Source organism: Manacus candei, unplaced genomic scaffold (assembly GCF_025592945.1).
Source record: "Manacus candei isolate 608988 ecotype Guabito, Panama unplaced genomic scaffold, ASM2559294v1 h1tg000062l, whole genome shotgun sequence".
Taxonomy (NCBI): Eukaryota; Metazoa; Chordata; class Aves; order Passeriformes; family Pipridae; genus Manacus; species Manacus candei.
In genome coordinates this window covers 1,925,096-1,942,275 of record NW_026138110.1, presented here as the reverse complement: position 1 = coordinate 1,942,275, position 17,180 = coordinate 1,925,096, and the positions used below count along the sequence as shown (strand labels likewise).

The 17,180-nt window shown below is 40.9% G+C and overlaps 1 protein-coding gene across 6 annotated transcripts in view; it reads right to left on the bottom strand.

The window, feature by feature from the left end:
• Positions 1-14,190, bottom strand: part of USP53 (ubiquitin specific peptidase 53) — a 28,996-nt gene extending 14,806 nt beyond the window's left edge. The window contains exons 1-9 of one of the 6 annotated variants that reach the window (XM_051804994.1): positions 14,080-14,094; positions 8,993-9,046; positions 7,137-7,842; positions 5,724-5,816; positions 2,607-2,741; positions 1,510-1,623; positions 1,341-1,423; positions 928-1,033; positions 381-527 (exon numbers count right to left, since the gene is read on the bottom strand). In XM_051804994.1, the coding sequence (XP_051660954.1) occupies positions 381-527; positions 928-1,033; positions 1,341-1,423; positions 1,510-1,623; positions 2,607-2,741; positions 5,724-5,816; positions 7,137-7,280 (822 nt within the window). In that variant the 5' untranslated portion in view covers positions 7,281-7,842; positions 8,993-9,046; positions 14,080-14,094. Of the gene's footprint in view, positions 1-380; positions 528-927; positions 1,034-1,340; positions 1,424-1,509; positions 1,624-2,606; positions 2,742-5,723; positions 5,817-7,136; positions 7,843-8,156; positions 11,810-13,683; positions 13,953-13,996; positions 14,045-14,079 lie in introns of those variants that run through there. The other 5 variants (XM_051804995.1, XM_051804990.1, XM_051804996.1 and 2 more) reach the window with 5 other exon arrangements.
• Positions 14,191-17,180: the final 2,990 nt, after the last annotated feature.

Genomic DNA, 17,180 nt, shown 5'->3' with positions numbered 1-17,180 from the left:
CAGTTTTTCCTAAGTATAAATACTGATTTTTGGACTTCATAGCTCTATTTTAAAGAGTAAAATATGAATGCTCTGGAATAATTCCACAAATTTCCAGCTGAAAATTATATTTCTCGATTTTCAACTAGGAACACACCTACATTAATCTTTGTACTTGGGCACAAAAACCAACACTTCTGACAGGACTTTTCCCTCTCATGGAAACTACATCAAGCAGCACGTTATAGAGAATGGGAAAAGCAGACATAAACTTGGAAGTTAAATTGTGCTTTTTAAAAATACATATGAGTATTTCTATGTTGGATATATTTACATAACCACAAAATCCATGCAAAAATTAAATTCTAGAGTAAGCAAATAGTAAGTTTTAGGTCAGGTACCCCAGGAAGATAAAGCTGTGTAGCCAGATTCCTCATAACCTCTTCTGTCAGATCAGAGTGTTCTGAATCCCAGACTAAGCCGATTGTCACAATCTCAGGACAATTCATAAGAACACGACGAATTTTTATTTTCTGGCCACAGTTACTCTAGAAAAAGGGAAAAAAAATATGTGATGGGAGGGAAAACAGAGATGTTTAAAAAATGGAAGTCCAAAGGTGAGTTATTACACAAGAATCAGTGCAACAAAAATTCTGCTACTTCTTCTAATTCTAAAATTTAGTTGTGATGTTTAAGAGTAACGTTCTTCACCATAAAATCCTTCTGATGAAGACTACAGCTTAACTTCTACCAATCACCACCTTAAAACTGAAATCTCAATAACTGGAGCAATAAAATATAAGTTTAAGGGTTTTTTTCATCCTAAGCTGGTCTGTGCCGAAGCATCCAGGGGTAACCCTGCTTTTAGGGGAATACTTTAGCCTGATTTAATATCCTGAAGAGTTCTCCCTTGTATCTTAAAGTAATGTAACATCTTTGTTTACTTACAGGACACTTTCTGTAGTCATCAGCAGTATTTGCTGCCTGCAGCAATTCTGCAAACATTTCTGGCTTGAGACGTTCGTGCCTCTCCATCATTTTTTCTACTTCATTACTGTAAAAAATAAATGACATCACTGTGGATCTCACTTCTTAAGAGTCAACAGATTTCAGCCAACTCTCAATTGACTACATTGTATGACTAGAAAGAAAGTATACAGTGGTCAAACAGTGGCAGTACAAACTTTTTTTGTCAAGCTCTCTCTAGGTCTTGCTTTTGAAATCCAAATGTTATTTCTGGACAGTATCTCAAAAAGGTAACAAAGAAATACATTAACACTTACAGCATTTCTCTGGCATGCTTGGCACAGTATTAGAAGGGTGTATATAGAGAAGTGAGTTAACAAAAGAAAAGCTCTTACCAGAGGGCTGTGGTGGAAATATAACGCACGAATTCCGTGAAAGGCAACGGATCCGACGATGCCCCACAGCTGCGACAGACACACTGCAACACCAAAAATACTTCAGGTTTTATTTACTCAGCAGAGAGAAAACAAGTTCTTTTTTAAAGCAATCAGATGGAGGTCTGACCTGCTCATACAGCGTCATAGCAAACTTCTGGTGAGAAATGCAGGATTTGGAAGTGCACATATCCGTTTCACTGTTTGGCACTAAGTGAAAGTGAATCCTCTCGAGGATATTTTCCTGAAAGGAAACATCGAGGTAAATACAAACTGAACTGATGAAGTCAGAGTACGTGAGGAACGCTACAATTTAATACTCCCAACTACTCCCCTTGGCACCAAAAAGTACTATGATTGCCACGAGTTTGGCCCCTGAGTCTGCACGGCCATTTTTATATCTTTTGCCTAAAATACCAGAGGTAATGGGAAGAAGCGAGTCTAGTCAGGTAGATCAGACAGCTGATTAGTTCAGGGTTCAAATGCATTTTGAATAGATGAAACATTAACGATAGGTTCTCTTTCATGACTGCAATCCATTATTAACCTGACTGCAAGATCTCAAACAATTGCTTTCAGGTGAAAATGCAGGTAGGAGGAATTAATTTGTGGATACTTCCAAAAGATGTCCAAAGCTGAAAGTAACTGAAGCAGCAATCATGTTTTCTGCCCTTCAGATCTACGTCTGAAAGTTAATACTGGAGGTGTTTTATGGTGAACATTTTCATTGTCTAACACAGGAGCTCTTTGAAAGGTTTCTTTACCAGAGTTCTGTGCCATCTGGAGTCATCTTTAATGGCCACACTAATGGCTCATGTTTTTCAGTGAGACACTTAATAAAAGCAGACAGAAAGTAATTACAGCAAGTGGTTACTTCAAGTATCCCTTCCCTCTTGGATAACAAAATGGAAATCTCTTCTGCAGAAGAATTCAGCAATGAGCTGGCGAGTTGTAATGGAATATATTTCAACAGCTGATGAAGAACAGACTGTACATTCAAATCCATAGGTGCTGCTTCTCCTCAGAAGATAGCGCTTCTCTCCACCCAGAAACTTCCAAGAGTGACTCAGAGTTCATCATCCTCACTGCCCTAAACTGCCATAAAGAAGGTCAGGAGCACTATGTTACTCGAATCCTCCCTGTGAGCCTGGAGCTACCGAAACAACAGGCCAGCCTGGCATCAGCTAAACTAACACAGTTCTACTTCACTGCCACAGGGATACTCACAAAGCATTCTGCTGCATCATCCATGAATCCAAGCTGGAAACGCTGCTCATCCTTGAAACTTTCTGCCAGGGCGTGTCTCATGTTATCCGACGGGAGGGCTTTCTCTCGGCTGTGCTGGAACTGGGAAAAGATTGCCTAGGAAGAAACACAGTTACTCAGCTTCATCGCCTACTTGACCAGACACACCCCAGTTATACACAAATACATCAGTTCTTGAATAAATACATAAAATATTTGAATTTATGATGTTTATAAACCCATGAAACTTTAAAAATTACTGTTTTCTCTTGGAGGTACTTGGTTTCTGTGTTCTGTTACCGATTCCATGATAAGAAGTTATGCTACCAAAGTGAACTTTGATCCAACAGAACAACAACATAAGAGTATATAAAAGTGCAAATGATTGACTTGAGCTCCCCAAAGCAACACACCCCCTGGTCTGTAACTATACAGCTTTTTAAATTTGGCCACTGGAATAGCAGTTCATCCATATGTATCTCATCTTTACAGATGGTGTGTATTTGTTAGGGCATAATGTAAAACCACTCAGGTTAGTTTTACACCTATCATTCATTAAATAATGCATTTCCATTACTACTTCAGAGGGCAATGTATGTTTATTAAAATTATGGATATGTAAAAATCTCCCATAAATTAGATTGAGTGCTGATAATCCTTGCTATTAAATCAGCTCACTGCTGAACCAGTGCACCCAATACAAGAGAACAGGTCAATATCTGCAGTTCCAGAACACAATAATAAATTGCACTTGATTTTCCCTTCATTTCCCAGAAGAGTGAGTTGGCTGCTACTTTTCTTTTTGGCAGATACATATGCAAGTGACCTCATCATTTAGCAAGCAGGGCAGGTTGATTTTGAAAGAACTGAAAGTTAAAAGCTATTAAATGAATTATATATTTTCAGATATTACAGGGTCTATATTCCACTGTCAAGAATTCTAAGTCAAGCTTTAGAGGGAAATGAAGAGAACAGAGACAAAGCAAATCAGCAGGAGACATGTAAAGCATAAATAATAACATGCATTCTTCACACAGGCTTCCTATGGTTAAAATCTTTTGGATAGAAGGCAAAGATGCAACAGATAAGCAAAGTTTCAGTGCTAACAAAAGTTAGTGTTTTAACCATGATGCATTCCAGGGTGTCTGTTAAATATTTAAAGTTCCCTCTCAAAATAAAAAGCATGGACTACTGATAAAAATTACAGTCACTCTCTCCACGTTAACATTCAAAATGAAGTTTTTAGCAGGTCTGAAAATACAAGTTAGCTCTCCTTTGAAAACTTTCATCAATACTCATTTTGGCTGTAGGTAATTTTTGGTATGCAACAGAGCTTTTTATGTCCAGCTAAAAAAAAGAAAAAAAGTACAGCTAAGCAGTTGTGCAGATATGTATGCTCAGTTTAGTGGCCTGCACAGTCAAAGTCCCACCCCAGTGTTATCCAAAAAAGAACAGAGCACATTTAATTCTTGAACACCACCAAAAGAAAGAGATAATGGATTGAACTGAGGTAAGCTAGAATTTATTGGCTACGCTTTTAGTTTATAGGAGAAGCTGTATGTAGATAATATCCTTCTTCAATTGGTGAACAAGTAAAAAGGGTTAAAATAGCCCAAGGCCAAAAAGAAAAAAATAAAAACCAAAGCCAAAAAAACCCCAAAAAAACCCAACCGAAGTCACAAACAAGTTACTGAAATGCATCCTCATCCAGCACATATATTGCATGAAAATTAAAATGCCCCAGGTTCTGAACACAAAACAAACAGAATTACTCAACCAGTGTCTCTAAAGAGCCAAGAAAGCAAAACCAGTAGTGTACATAACAGCTGAGGACAGATACTTCCAAACGAATTAACTGCAAGGTTTTGAGCTCAGTACATAGGCCAGGGAGTTAAAGATCACAGCTATACTGTTAAAAAAATAACTAATTCCATTCCAGCCAATTTCAGAACAGGCAGCAATACCACTTCTTATCAGTATTCTTGGGAATACTGATCAAAATGGGGAGATGTCGGTCCAGGCAACACAAAACATTCGTGCACTGTAAGCCATTTAGGTAAATCCCACAAGGTGCATCGTGGAGTAATCAATCCCTCAAGAACAGAGGCTTGAAAGAATAAAGAAAATTCCAAGTCCTAAATCAGAGCAGCCTCATGAAGCAGCTGAAGGCAGTGCATTGTTTTGGCAGGTGGCTTAAAGTGATGCTGAATGTAAACTAAAGCCACCAGCCCAAGACAGAAACAAGCTTTAATCTGAAAACACAGGTATGCCCCAGTGACGGGTCAGCACTTTATTGTACTAACAAGATCAAGTGCCCAGCACACAGAAGAACACGACTGGCATCAAAACACTGGGGAAACAAGAAGTCCCAATGAGTTCTGCAGAGTCAGGAGCTTTGAAACAGGTTGGAATAAAAGCCCCAGGAAGTTAGTCTGAATATGTGTAGTCTCAACTTGCTGGCTTTTTAAAATTAAACATTTCAACCAAAGAAATGAAACAGCACCTTTTAGAAAAGAAATATGTTTGGAAAAAGACAGAGACACATTCCAAACTAGCTGTACAATACTGAAATGATGATAAACACTAAAAATTACTGGAAAAAATACCAAGTACATAGATTATACACATCCTGAAGGACACGTCACTGCCAACAGTTCTTGCCTAAAACACTCACTCAGCTCCCTGAGGGTAAACTCTTAAATACTTGGTTTACCTTTGCCTACAATTTAGCATCATCAAAAATCACTCCCTCAATGAAACATTTTCCAATAGTGTTGTTCCTTTCAGCTCCCTCCAGATAAGTGATGCCCAGCTCTATATATCACTATATCTACTACCATATTTTAAAAGACAGCATAACTTATTCACACTGACAGAAGTTTTATGTTTAACTAGACTAAATTTTGTGTACTGTAAAATTTCTCCTTTAAACACAAGAAAATACTTCTGTTACAAATGTCCTTATATCTAAACTGTTTCTTTACACAAGAATGACTCAGAGAGGCACCCGGGCATGTGTATGATACGGACGTAATAAAAGTAATTTAAATTACTCTTCCCTCGTTTGGAAAGATGATTCTTCCTAAATTTACTATTTACCTTTAAAGCACAAAATATGCAGGCGTCTCCTTGACACACGTGTCCAGTTAAACCTCTTAAACTTCGTCGAAATATGTCAAGTTGCCATAACACCTATAAAAATAAAAGTTCCAGAGAAAGTAAGTGATGACTTCTGAAGGTTCCTCATTTAGCACAACATAGAGCAGCCGTTAATTTTTTTCCCCAACTTCACATAATGCACAACTTAAGTACCAACATTGCTGCAAGAATTGTGGTCCTCTGCCTTCAGTTTGGTAAACTGTGGGGGTGGAAGTGAAAGGTTTGCATTCACCTCTTGAAATTTCAATCTCTTTTTTTTTTTTAAACTATTCCAACCAATGTACTTTGGAAAAAGAGCTTAAGGACTCCTAAGCAAACAAGCAGCAAGCTAAACTGTGTACAGGGGTTGTAGCAGCCTTCTTACAGCTCTACATTAAGTCTATACTGCATTCTTATGGGCTCTTAACTAAAATGATTGCTGAAATGCATTTGTTTTTCCACAGTGCAAAATAGTTCTAGTGCTTAAACAGGTGTGTTTCTACCTTTTATCTGTGTAACTACTCTACATAAAGGTAATATCAGCATGGCTACAGTACAATGCTTTCAGTATCTAGTGCCTTAGGTACACACAAAGCAGTTCAGAAAGTCGCCCGCTAAAAAAAAAATAAAAATAAACCTCCCCAAAAATGAGTTTGGAAGATGCACAGTAACAGAACAGCTGCAAATCCAGGGGAAAAAATATCCTATCTATAAATATAAAAGCTTAAATGAACTGGGATGCGTTTGAAAAGCAGAGTCCAAAGCTCAGTTCTGAAGGTTGAAGGGAGGTTAAAGCAAAGACAGGAACGCATTCCTGCTTGTAAACGGGCAGTCACCAACCATCAGCCACTGCCTGATGTGTTGGGGGGTAGTAGGATTGCCTAAAACTGTAAGTAAAATTACATAGGGTTTAATTTTAGGGCACCCTAAGCAAAAATAGCAGAACTGCGAGAGAATATAGGTCATGCTGTTCCCATTGAACGCAAACCGGCAAACACTCCCCATTTTTATCTTGAACACATTTAGATACCACACACAAACACAGCACAGCATTACCTCTCCTACCTCCCACATTGAAATCCATACCACTTTTAAGCCTTCCAGTTTTCAAAGGAAGTCTATACATCTATTGACTCCTAAGTTTCCAAATGCAAAAGGGAAGTTTTTCTGACAGTTCTTGATGCATGCAAATAAAATAACATCCTGTCATATTTTGCAACATTAAATATTGAATACTCTCAATTCCTTAAAACGAAATGCTGAGTAGAATTCCTTCCACACAGAGTCTTCTTTCTGTAAGTGCCATTTTTCTTTCCCTCACCCACTTAGGAAAGTCTACTCAAAAAATGTTTAATAAATCAAGTTTTTTCTTACCTGAACAGCACTATTAAGAAAGCAGCTGTTTTGTCCAGGTTCATTTAATAAGCCTTTTGTAGGGGCCAGGGACAGTATGCTTCCAGGCTGATAAACTTTTCCAAGGTTTCCCCCAGGTTTTCTTAGGAATTTCACCCATGCCATTATTTTTTAGAGTTTATAATTGCAACGTTTAACGCTTAAATATTTAAGGATATGATGGGTACAAGGCAAAGAAGGTGGTTCTACGAGAATACTTCTGAAGCCATGGCATTCCATTCAACTCTGTGCAATGGTAACCATTCATGGGGTTAAGTCCATTTTCCATCAGCAGCTGTCAGCCATCGGTCAGGAATCGGTGTCTCAGTAAAAATACAGCTAAACAAAGTTTTTAACTCTCAGACTTTTAAAAAAAAGAAAAAAAATAAATAAAAGCTGTCCAGTTAAGGTTAAAACATGTTCAAAGAAGTTAGAATAAAACTTCTTGTTAAGCCAGTTGCACAGTAACTGACTTCTTCCTGGGATATCAGTAAAGTGTTACTATAAACCATAAGTTGTATTATATTGAGAGTTTATACATATAATCACAAAAATGGAAAGTTCTTCACAGGCTTTATACTCCTGTTCTCTCATTCCCTTCCATCTTCTTTTTACTTTTAACTGTGACCCATGAAATATATTCCAGTTTAGAAGACTCCATGCTTATTTCATTCTCTTTCCAGTGCACCTGGAATAGGAAAAAAACAGAAGATTTAAGAAAAAATGTCCAAAATGTTAGAGACCTCCTAAATCAGAAAAGAGCATGGCTAAAACAATATCTTAATCTATTGGCAGGTGCAATAAGTAGGGAAGAAGACGAGAAAAAAATCACTACTTTAAAAAAATTTTAAGGCAGAAAAATTAAATTATTTTATCTATCATAATAAAATATCTTCTAAATTATTATATACCTCTAAAGACCACAATAAAATTACTATAAAGGTTCTTCTACCAACATGCAACATCTTCTAAAAAGACCGTATAATACATGAGTTGTTCTACCTTTGAATCTCCAAGTCTAATAAAAACTTTCCCGAGAAGTAAATATTCTTATTCAACACTGGAAAACCTACGTTGGTTTTAATTTCAATATTCTAGATGGATTCTCAGCTGGTACTCAGCGTTGAGAAGTCTGTGCTACCTAAAAAACACTACATAAAAATTAGGTCTTTAACCTAGTTGCATTCTCAAAGCACCCAGAAAAACATTGCTAATGGCGAAGCAAGAACATTCTGTTCACTGCCTCCAAAAACCCATTCCAAGATTTTCAAACCCCAGCAATCGGAGTTGTTTCCCTCATTGCTGGAGGACCATGGTTAAAGTTAAATGGTTCCATATCCGGAACATCACCACATGGAGAGCCCGAGCAGTGACTCTCTCACAACAATGGATTATTTTACCAGTTTGGCATTACTGCATCACCCACATAAACATCTGAAGTAACAGCACAGAGCAGAATAAATTTAAATAAGCCAAAGCAATTAGGGTTGCGTATGTGGGAAAGGAAAAAAAAAAAAAGTGAATTTGACTTCACATTACAAGTGAGATACTCACCTTAGGTTTTACAAGCACACATGAAGTCTTGCACCCCTAAAACCGTTCCCTTTTATTTAAAAGAAGCATTGGTACTTGCTTGCATTATAAAAAAACCCCATAAATCAATAACTGGAACATAACCAAAAGTCTCTTTTGCCCCATGAATAATCAGATGGGTTTTGTTTGTTTACTGATGTTACTGTATCTCACCCGTAAGTAATTTGATTTAATAATACTGGAGACGGTAAGTGTGATTTGTGGCAGCACTGAGCAAAGATTCTGAAATCTCACTGCAAACTGACCTTGACACAACATCAGGCAACAATTTTGTTTTCTTTATGTTCACTTCAATAAGCCTGGAAAGGGGAGGGAAAAAGAAATGTAGAGAATAACTAGAAATGCATAACAGTTTCAGATCTTATTAGAAATACACGTGCTGCTTGGGAAACGAGAGTTCTTCCAGGACAACTCAAGGCAAAGAGCATCCGTTCACTGAAAACTTACAGGAAGTTATTTTGTCTTGCATTTCAGGGATGCCCTAGAACAAACACTCCATGCACCAAGCCTTTAGTGGCTGGGTTTCAGGAAAAGTTACCACGATTCACTTAATCAAAAATTGTTTCAGAACACTTTTCTTTCTCCACTAACACCCCGAATCAAAGCCCATGGTGCACAGCTGCTCTCTCATTAGTAAGAGGGGCACTGGAAATGAGCCTTCCAGTGGGGCCACAAGCAAAGGGATTAACTTGGCATCACAGCCTCTCCCTAGGGTGAGGAGGTTTATTTTGAACTTTACATGTTTGGTTGAACTTTGAAGTGACTGGGACTCGGAGCACTGACTGCCATAACCTAAAGTCAATCCTTCATACTGTAACTAGGAACTGAAGCCCCCTGACTTGGCTGTGGTAAGGCAGTGTTGCCAAGGGCACTGCAGCATTTATTAGGCACTGGGGTTTACCAGTTCTTTGTAAGCTCTTGCCGTGACAAAGGTGTGAGGGACTGAGGATGGACTGTAAGTCAGTTGTGGCTGCACCATTCCTGGAAGCGTTCAAGGCCAGGCTGGATGGGGCTCTGAGCAACCTGATCTAGTGGAAGGTGTCCCTGCTCATGGCAGGGGGTTGGAACAAGATGGTCTTCAAGGTCCCTGCCAACCCAACCCATTCTATGGTTGAACCCACCCCACACCAAGTCTTCAATGGGTGCAATCTTTCAGCAAAACAGTTATTTCACACAGTGTTACTGACACAATCCGTGAAATTTTTAGCAGCTGAGAGTTAAAAGAAATATTCTTGCCCTTCAGACTAAAGGAACTGATTTTGCCAACTCTTCTCAACCAAACAAGGGCTATGGGCTCTCAAACCAATATCTGTTTACCAGCCCAAGTTCTTCCACCTTGCCCAATTTCAGTCACTGTTCTTCAGTCATCAGTGATCTCATCAAGCACCCGGCTACCCTTAGTTGTGCAGCCTTACAGGACAAAATACATGCCTGTCACAAATTTCTGGCACTTGCCTTTCCAGCTTCCAGAATAACAAACACACTTGTCAGCAAAACTGCATGTTATCACCTGCAGTGCTGGTACAGCCTCGAATGGAACTGCAGCTGCCACAGAGTTCTCAGCATAAGAACAGTGTCACTAAAGCTTACACATCAGTGCTATTTTACCTAAAATAATCACTTTCTACGAGCACATTTGGGTTTAAGCACCTTTGATATCCATGTAGATAAAACTGATGAGATAAGCAGTTGGTTCTGTGAACACTGGAATTACCAGTGCCTGGGCTCCTGATAACTTTATGTCTCATGGCTCAGTTCTCACAGTTCTCTCCCTAGTTGGGGCATATGCCAACTCTGCTCCTGACATCCTCTTACAAGGTCTCTCTCTTCCAGCCAGCTGCCTCTTTTCATGCACTTTATAAGTACATAATCATCTTTAAGGCTTCTGTCCCTTCTGTCAAATTGGGTGGAAACCTGCCAATGGGTTCAAAAGTAGTTGACTGCTTGTGTCTCTGAAATTTGGCTGAAGAATTGCTATTTACATCTTCTCAGCTTCACTTTGCAACTCCTCTCAGCATGTTGCATAACTGCCTAATGGCAAAGCTTGCCCATGCCCAGTGCTGGGGTTACTTTTAAGCCACACAGCTTTTTGCTTCTGCTTGCAGCTCACACCTCTGTGCCGAGCCTGGCAACCCGCCCAACAGTCTGACAACTCTGGTAAATCAGTTCCTAAACTGATATAACTTAGGAATTGAGACACAAGACAACAAAAATTGTGAGGGAAGAGTGATTAAATACATTACAAGGGAGTAAAATACGATGGGTAACCACTAGAGTTCTCTGCAGTGAGCCAACATTATTAGGACCGGGGTTACTGTTTCCTCCTCAACAGAATGAACTCCACCAAAAATTCAACAACTTGCAACTGCAAGAATTTGAGTGTTTTTCCACGGCTCAAAAGGCTGTCATTTAAAATTGCCGATTTCTGTGAGCAGAACAAAAATCTGATTTGTGTTGTGACAGTGCTGGAGGCTGCAATGATTTTTCCCCACACTGGAAAAAAACAAATAAACAAACAGTGAAGCTGCTTTAAAACTAGAAAAAGACCAAAATTTGAAAGGAATAAACTCTTACATCCACCTCAATGGGGCTGAATCACAATTTTGTTGGTCCCTGCACATATCCTGTCCCCTTCCACCTTTAGCATTCTGTTAAACTGTTTATGGCAGCAGATCTCATGCACCAGAAGATACATGAAATGCTTTTAGTAGTCACCAGTCTTTGTCTTTGAAAATTATAGTATTCACTTCAAAAGCTGTCAAAGACATATGTTTACAGGAATGCAAATTCTCGCTGTTTGAAACATCAGAGAGAGAGAAAAACTTCACTTAATAGCACTTACTTGCAAGACACATAAGACAAAACAAGAACAACACTACAAGACAAGACCAATACCAGTGTATTACCACTGGCTGGTATTGGTTTGACACATTCTTTCTTGTTCAGTCACTCACTCAAGAAGTCCCCAAGACACCAAAGGAGTACTTGATGGTATCTCTTCTAGAAAATCTTCCAAACAATCCCTGAAGATTTTCAACCCAGACTATTTCTATTTTAAAAACCTCTATTGTCTCTTCCCCAGCCCTTACCCATTCAGCTGTCCCTCATATGCCAAACCACTGCTCTTGCACGTCATACTCCTCTGTATCCTTTCAGGATGGGAGCACCAGAAGCGTAGATGCTATCCCAGATGGCTTTTATATAAGTACACAATTTTTTTCTTTAAGCTGTTCCAATAAAAACTTCCCTGTTCGCAGCAAAACCAAAACAACAGGTTCACAGCTCAGCCTCTCTGGGCTGCTACGACTAGAAGCTGACTTTAGAAATGGCTCCAATGGGAACTCTGAGTAAAGATCTTGGAGAATACAAATTCCCAGCCCATGACACGGGCCAGCATTTACAGTGAATCATCGCACAAACACTAGAGAAGATTTTTGTTTCTCCATCTTTTGTTCAAAGACTACAATGTACTCTTTCCTGAGCTTTAAAAAGATAGAATGTACCCTTACAGTGACAATTTTCACACTTGCCTTTTTATCCCAGATTATCTGCCTTTGCCTTTCAGTTCTCTCTGCAGATGTTTTATTATTATTAACAGAAGTGCAAAATACCAAGTTCTGCTCCTTCCCAAAAAGCTTTCCGATTCCTTAAGTCACCAGGAAAAAAACTGCATAACCAAGTTAAAAGGAATGGTAATGTGAGCATCATCTTTAAACCCACACATCTTTTCCAGTCTTGAAAAAAATAAAAATAAAAAAGGAACGTTTCAATGTCTGAATCACTACACTTCATATGTTTCTTCATGAACAAATCCTGCACAAACCTACCTACAAACATTTCACTCTACCCACACATCTAAAATTCTGAGCCAATGTCAACCCATCACCATTTAACCCAGCCCCGACAAACTCCAACTTGTTTCTGCTTAAACCATGAGACTTTTGAAGAACTCTGTGAATGGGTTTTGTTCCCATCACTATTGTCCCTCAAGCAACTAAACTGCTTTCCTCTACCGAGAGGCATTAACCAAGAAAAAAGGACAAAGTGCTGCTACCAAGATCTTGGAAAGCAGCGTAACCAAAACATGTGACAGTGCCAATACCCTGACCCCAAAGCCCTCTGGGTCTCACACCCAAAAACAATGCTGTCAGGAGCACATCATGCACACTCTAAGACCAAAAAAGATCCCGCATTACCAAGTTTTCATATGAAAGTCGAGTGCATATTTTAGGTGTTTTTACTGTCAACATCCCACTGGCTCGGGATAATAACTTTTTATACAAGTCATTTGATATTTTAAAAAAATAACCAGCAAATACCTCTTACTTTGCAGCAATTTGTTAGGGGAAGAAAGGATTATTTATCATTTGACGAGGCTAATTTGTAGTCAGATTACAACATTAGGTCTCGCTATTTCGACACCAAAAATCACCCTTTCATTCTACAAAAAATAAGAGCAGTTACTAATAAAGTCAGTCAATGCATTTTCCATTGCCTTGAGGTGGAAGGGAATACTGCATCATCAGTCAGGTACAACACTATTCACACAATTAAGTTGTTGTTCTCAAAATAATCGTAGTAGCTTCAAAGCTAAAAAAGCTTAAGCGTTCGAGGGTTTTTTTTTTGGGGGGTGGGTTGCACGCGCAAAATAAAGCACTAAGTAGAGATACGTAAAACACTTATTTTGGGAAGGGAAAAATACACGTAGAGAGAACAAGCCGTGACTCCTCTGAAAAGCAGATTTTAAAGTATTTGCATTGAAAATCAAAGTAAGGGGATAAACGTAAACTTACACCAGATGCTAAGCAGATGATTTGCATGCCATTTGCACGCACCTACCTACACGCCCCCGAAACTCCATCCGTACGAGCACGGCAAAGCAGCTCTGCCCCCAAAACACTGCGAAGTGATTAAATTTCAAACAGCCCCACACTACCTGTACCGGCATTTCCTGCTCCGGACAGCCTCTGGAAAACACTCCTGCGAGACTCGCCGGTGGGCATGTGAGCGCCGCGTTAAACATTAAACCGCACGCCCGGCGCTCGCAGGGTCCCCTCGGCTTACACAACGCGCGGGGACGGCGCGGAGCCGCCGCTGACCCGCACCCACGCACCCCGGCAGGGATTTAACCCCGCACGAACCTCCGCCCGGGAGGAGGAGCGGCGGTCCCGTCCCGCGTCCCACCGCAGCACCGCCGCTGCCTCCCCCGCCGGCACCGCCGCCGCCACCCTGCCCGACCCCCGACCCACCTCCTGCCCGCCCTCGGCTCTCCCCTTGCCCGATCCCTGGCTCTTCCCCGGCTCTCCTCCTGCCCGACCCACCCCCGGCTCACCCCCGGCGGCTCCTCACGCAGCTCCTCTCCCGCCCCCTCCCGGCGGCGACTCCGGGCGCGGCCCCGCCCTCACGGCAACTTTTGCTTCCCCCCGCTTCCCGCTCCTCCTTCCCGCTCCCCCCCCCCCTTCCTCCGCCTTCCCGCGGCCTGGCGCCGCCGCGCCTGCGCAGTGCGGGCGCTTTCCCGGGCCGGTATCCCGGATATTCCCGATCCAGGAGGAGGGAGGGAGCGAGCGAGGGAGGGAGAGGTTGGGGCGTGGCCGCGCCCGCAGCCCAGCGCGCGTGCGCGGTGGGCGCGCGGGAAGGCGCGCGGGAAGGCGCGCGAGGTCTGAGGGCGTTGTGAGGGGCCGCGGTGGCGCCTGAGGCGGCGGGGCGGGATCGGGGCTGGAGATCGGGATCGGGGTCGGGGTCGGGGTCGGGGTCGGGCTCCCCGCGTCCTGCCGAGGCGTCTGAGGGGGAGCCGCGCCACCACCCTGCTTCTCCCTGCCCGCCATGTCACTGTTCGAAGGCACGGCTGCTCGAAAAGTGTAAAAAGTTCGGAGGCTGCAGCGGGTGCCCCCCCCGGCTCTCAGGTTTGGAGTCAATAACCCGTTAAAACGAGCGCGGCGGCGGTTGCTTTTCCAGCAATTGTTTTCCAGCGCTCGCTCCAGGATATCTGGCTACACGCACGTTGGGTTTCCTCAAGATGCCAGGGAAAAAGCGGTGGCACGGAGTGGCGGCTGGAGCCAAACCCCACACAAGTAATTTTTATCACCTCAGAGTTGCATTTGACTTCCATGTTGCCCAGAAAGATCCTATATTAATATATATATATATATATATATATATATCATCTCCCCGAGGGCCAGCATCCCAAAGTCATGTTCCCTATGATTTTTATCTGGTCTATTATTTTGGCGAGGGAGGGGTGTTTCCTTTTGTTATTTGCGAAAGGAATTCCGTATTCGTGAATGCTCATGTTTCTGGTTGCTCAAGGACCTTTTATATTTCGCCATTATGACCATCTTCCCGGACAAACATGGAGATTTCATTAACACGTTTCATTTCTAGACTAGCAATGAGATTTTAAGTGTTACCACACCCAGCATCAGTCCTTGGCACGGGCTGCTGGATACAACTTCTTGTATTCTCGCTCTTCCAGTTGCCTTTTTTGTAGTTTTCCAGGATTGGAAATGTATAACAGCATGTTTAGTTTTCCAATAATGTCTTCTGCAATAGTACATTAAATAATTTCCCTGTAAAGTTCCCTTCCTGCATCTACTTTAGGTCATCCAGATTGCAAAAGTGACTGTGTGGAACATAAGGCACTGCATCAGTTTAGTTCACTGCCTCATAGAAATGCTACACCTCGGTTGTTCTTGTATCCATGTCTGTTAAAAATTGATACATTTTAATCAGATTATTTTGGCTACTGCTTCTCCTGTTATATTGGTAGTGTAAAAAGCCCACTGGCAAAGGCAGTTTTCTCAGTTTTCTCATTTTTCATCAAATGGCCAACTTTTTACTTCAAAAGAAACCCCAAATTGGGGACATTTCTATTACATTTTGTAGATTTTGTCTTGTATGTGTATATATATATTTATGGCCATGTTTTTCAGTGATCTGTGTAGTCATACTCACAAGTTGGAGTTACTTCATGCAGGACTTGTATGAAATGGTTTTTTTCTTGAGCCTTTCAGATGTGGTGGCCAGTAACATGTATATACTTCTTAATTTTTAACAGATACCATATTTCCCTGCCTCTTGTTTTCTTAAAATTTTCCTGGATTTTGTGATTTTTGAAGGGAATTGAATCTCTTGTTCTCTCACTGCCCTAAGACTCATACGATATATTGGCACAATGAGCAATTTTAGGTTTTTTTTGTAGTTCTTTCTAAGCTGTTTATTGATAAGTGTTTGAATTCCTAATTCTCTACTAGAAAATTTAAGGTAAAACCAAGTTAACAGTCGATATATTAACATTACCATTAAAAATCCAGTTTTTTGTCAGTGCATCTTGTTATTGTATATTTATATAAAACACTGCTTATTGTTTTGTTTATTATCAGTTCAGTCCTTTATCCCTGCATTACTCCTTTGCAAAGCCAGTCAAGTGAAGGCATCTGCGTATCCCAAAGTGGGATTATGACCTCATTCTGATTATGACCTCATTTTGATATTTTTGCTTCTCCCTGAACCCTGCTTTCTTGTTTGCCTCTGCCCTTTCTTCAGCAGGGATTTGTTCTTCACCACTAATCTTTTAGAAGTCCCTTAGGATTTATGTTGGTTTCTTCTGTTCCTTTTTTTTCTCCGAGTAAGTGTAGTCTGTGAGCTTTAATTATGGTATATTTTAAGATTCCCTAGGAGTGAATCTTAGCAGAGTCTTCCACACAGTTCAGACAGAGAATGACACAGGTGCGGCACAGGAAGCCCTAAATGAGGTAACAGAAGAATTTTAAAATTAGAATAAATGGTGCAAGAACAAAACAATGCTACAAGGGCAGATGATTTCCTGTTGCAGTTTGTGTCAGTACAGGATATGTGCTGGGCATGATGCAGGGGGCCAGAAGAATGTTTATGTGGGTTTAGCATTGATGTTTGTGCAAACTTTGGTAGTATTAATAAGATAGATTGTTAAACTGGAGAGTTGAGGGTTGGAAAGGTGTTAAATTTGGAGGAGAGGGGTTGAGGGTGGTGGGTTTGGGGTGTGACATGAAACACTGAGCTGGAAGAGAATGGAGGCACACCATATCCAGATCCTTAAGCACATCCAGGGCAGTGGGGTTATACACATGTGCAATCCAGGTTAAAACATACTTATTGGATAGTTACATGCCAAAAGAAAAATCTTAACATGGATAGGAGACATCAAAAGGTTTTAAAGTAATCACATTAAGTAGGTTTTGTCAAACACGCAGGCATTGTGCATCATTTTCATCAGTGAATGAGCTGCAGGTCTGTGTTTCACAGCTGCACACAGAAGGGTTTATTTTTGTGGTACAGTTTTACTCTTCCAGTGCCATCTATACTGCTGTTGCCACTGGCTGATCTGTAGATAAATTCTGATTCCTTCCCCAGAAATAATTTTATTGTACACGGTGTTTCTATGAACATTTTCCTACC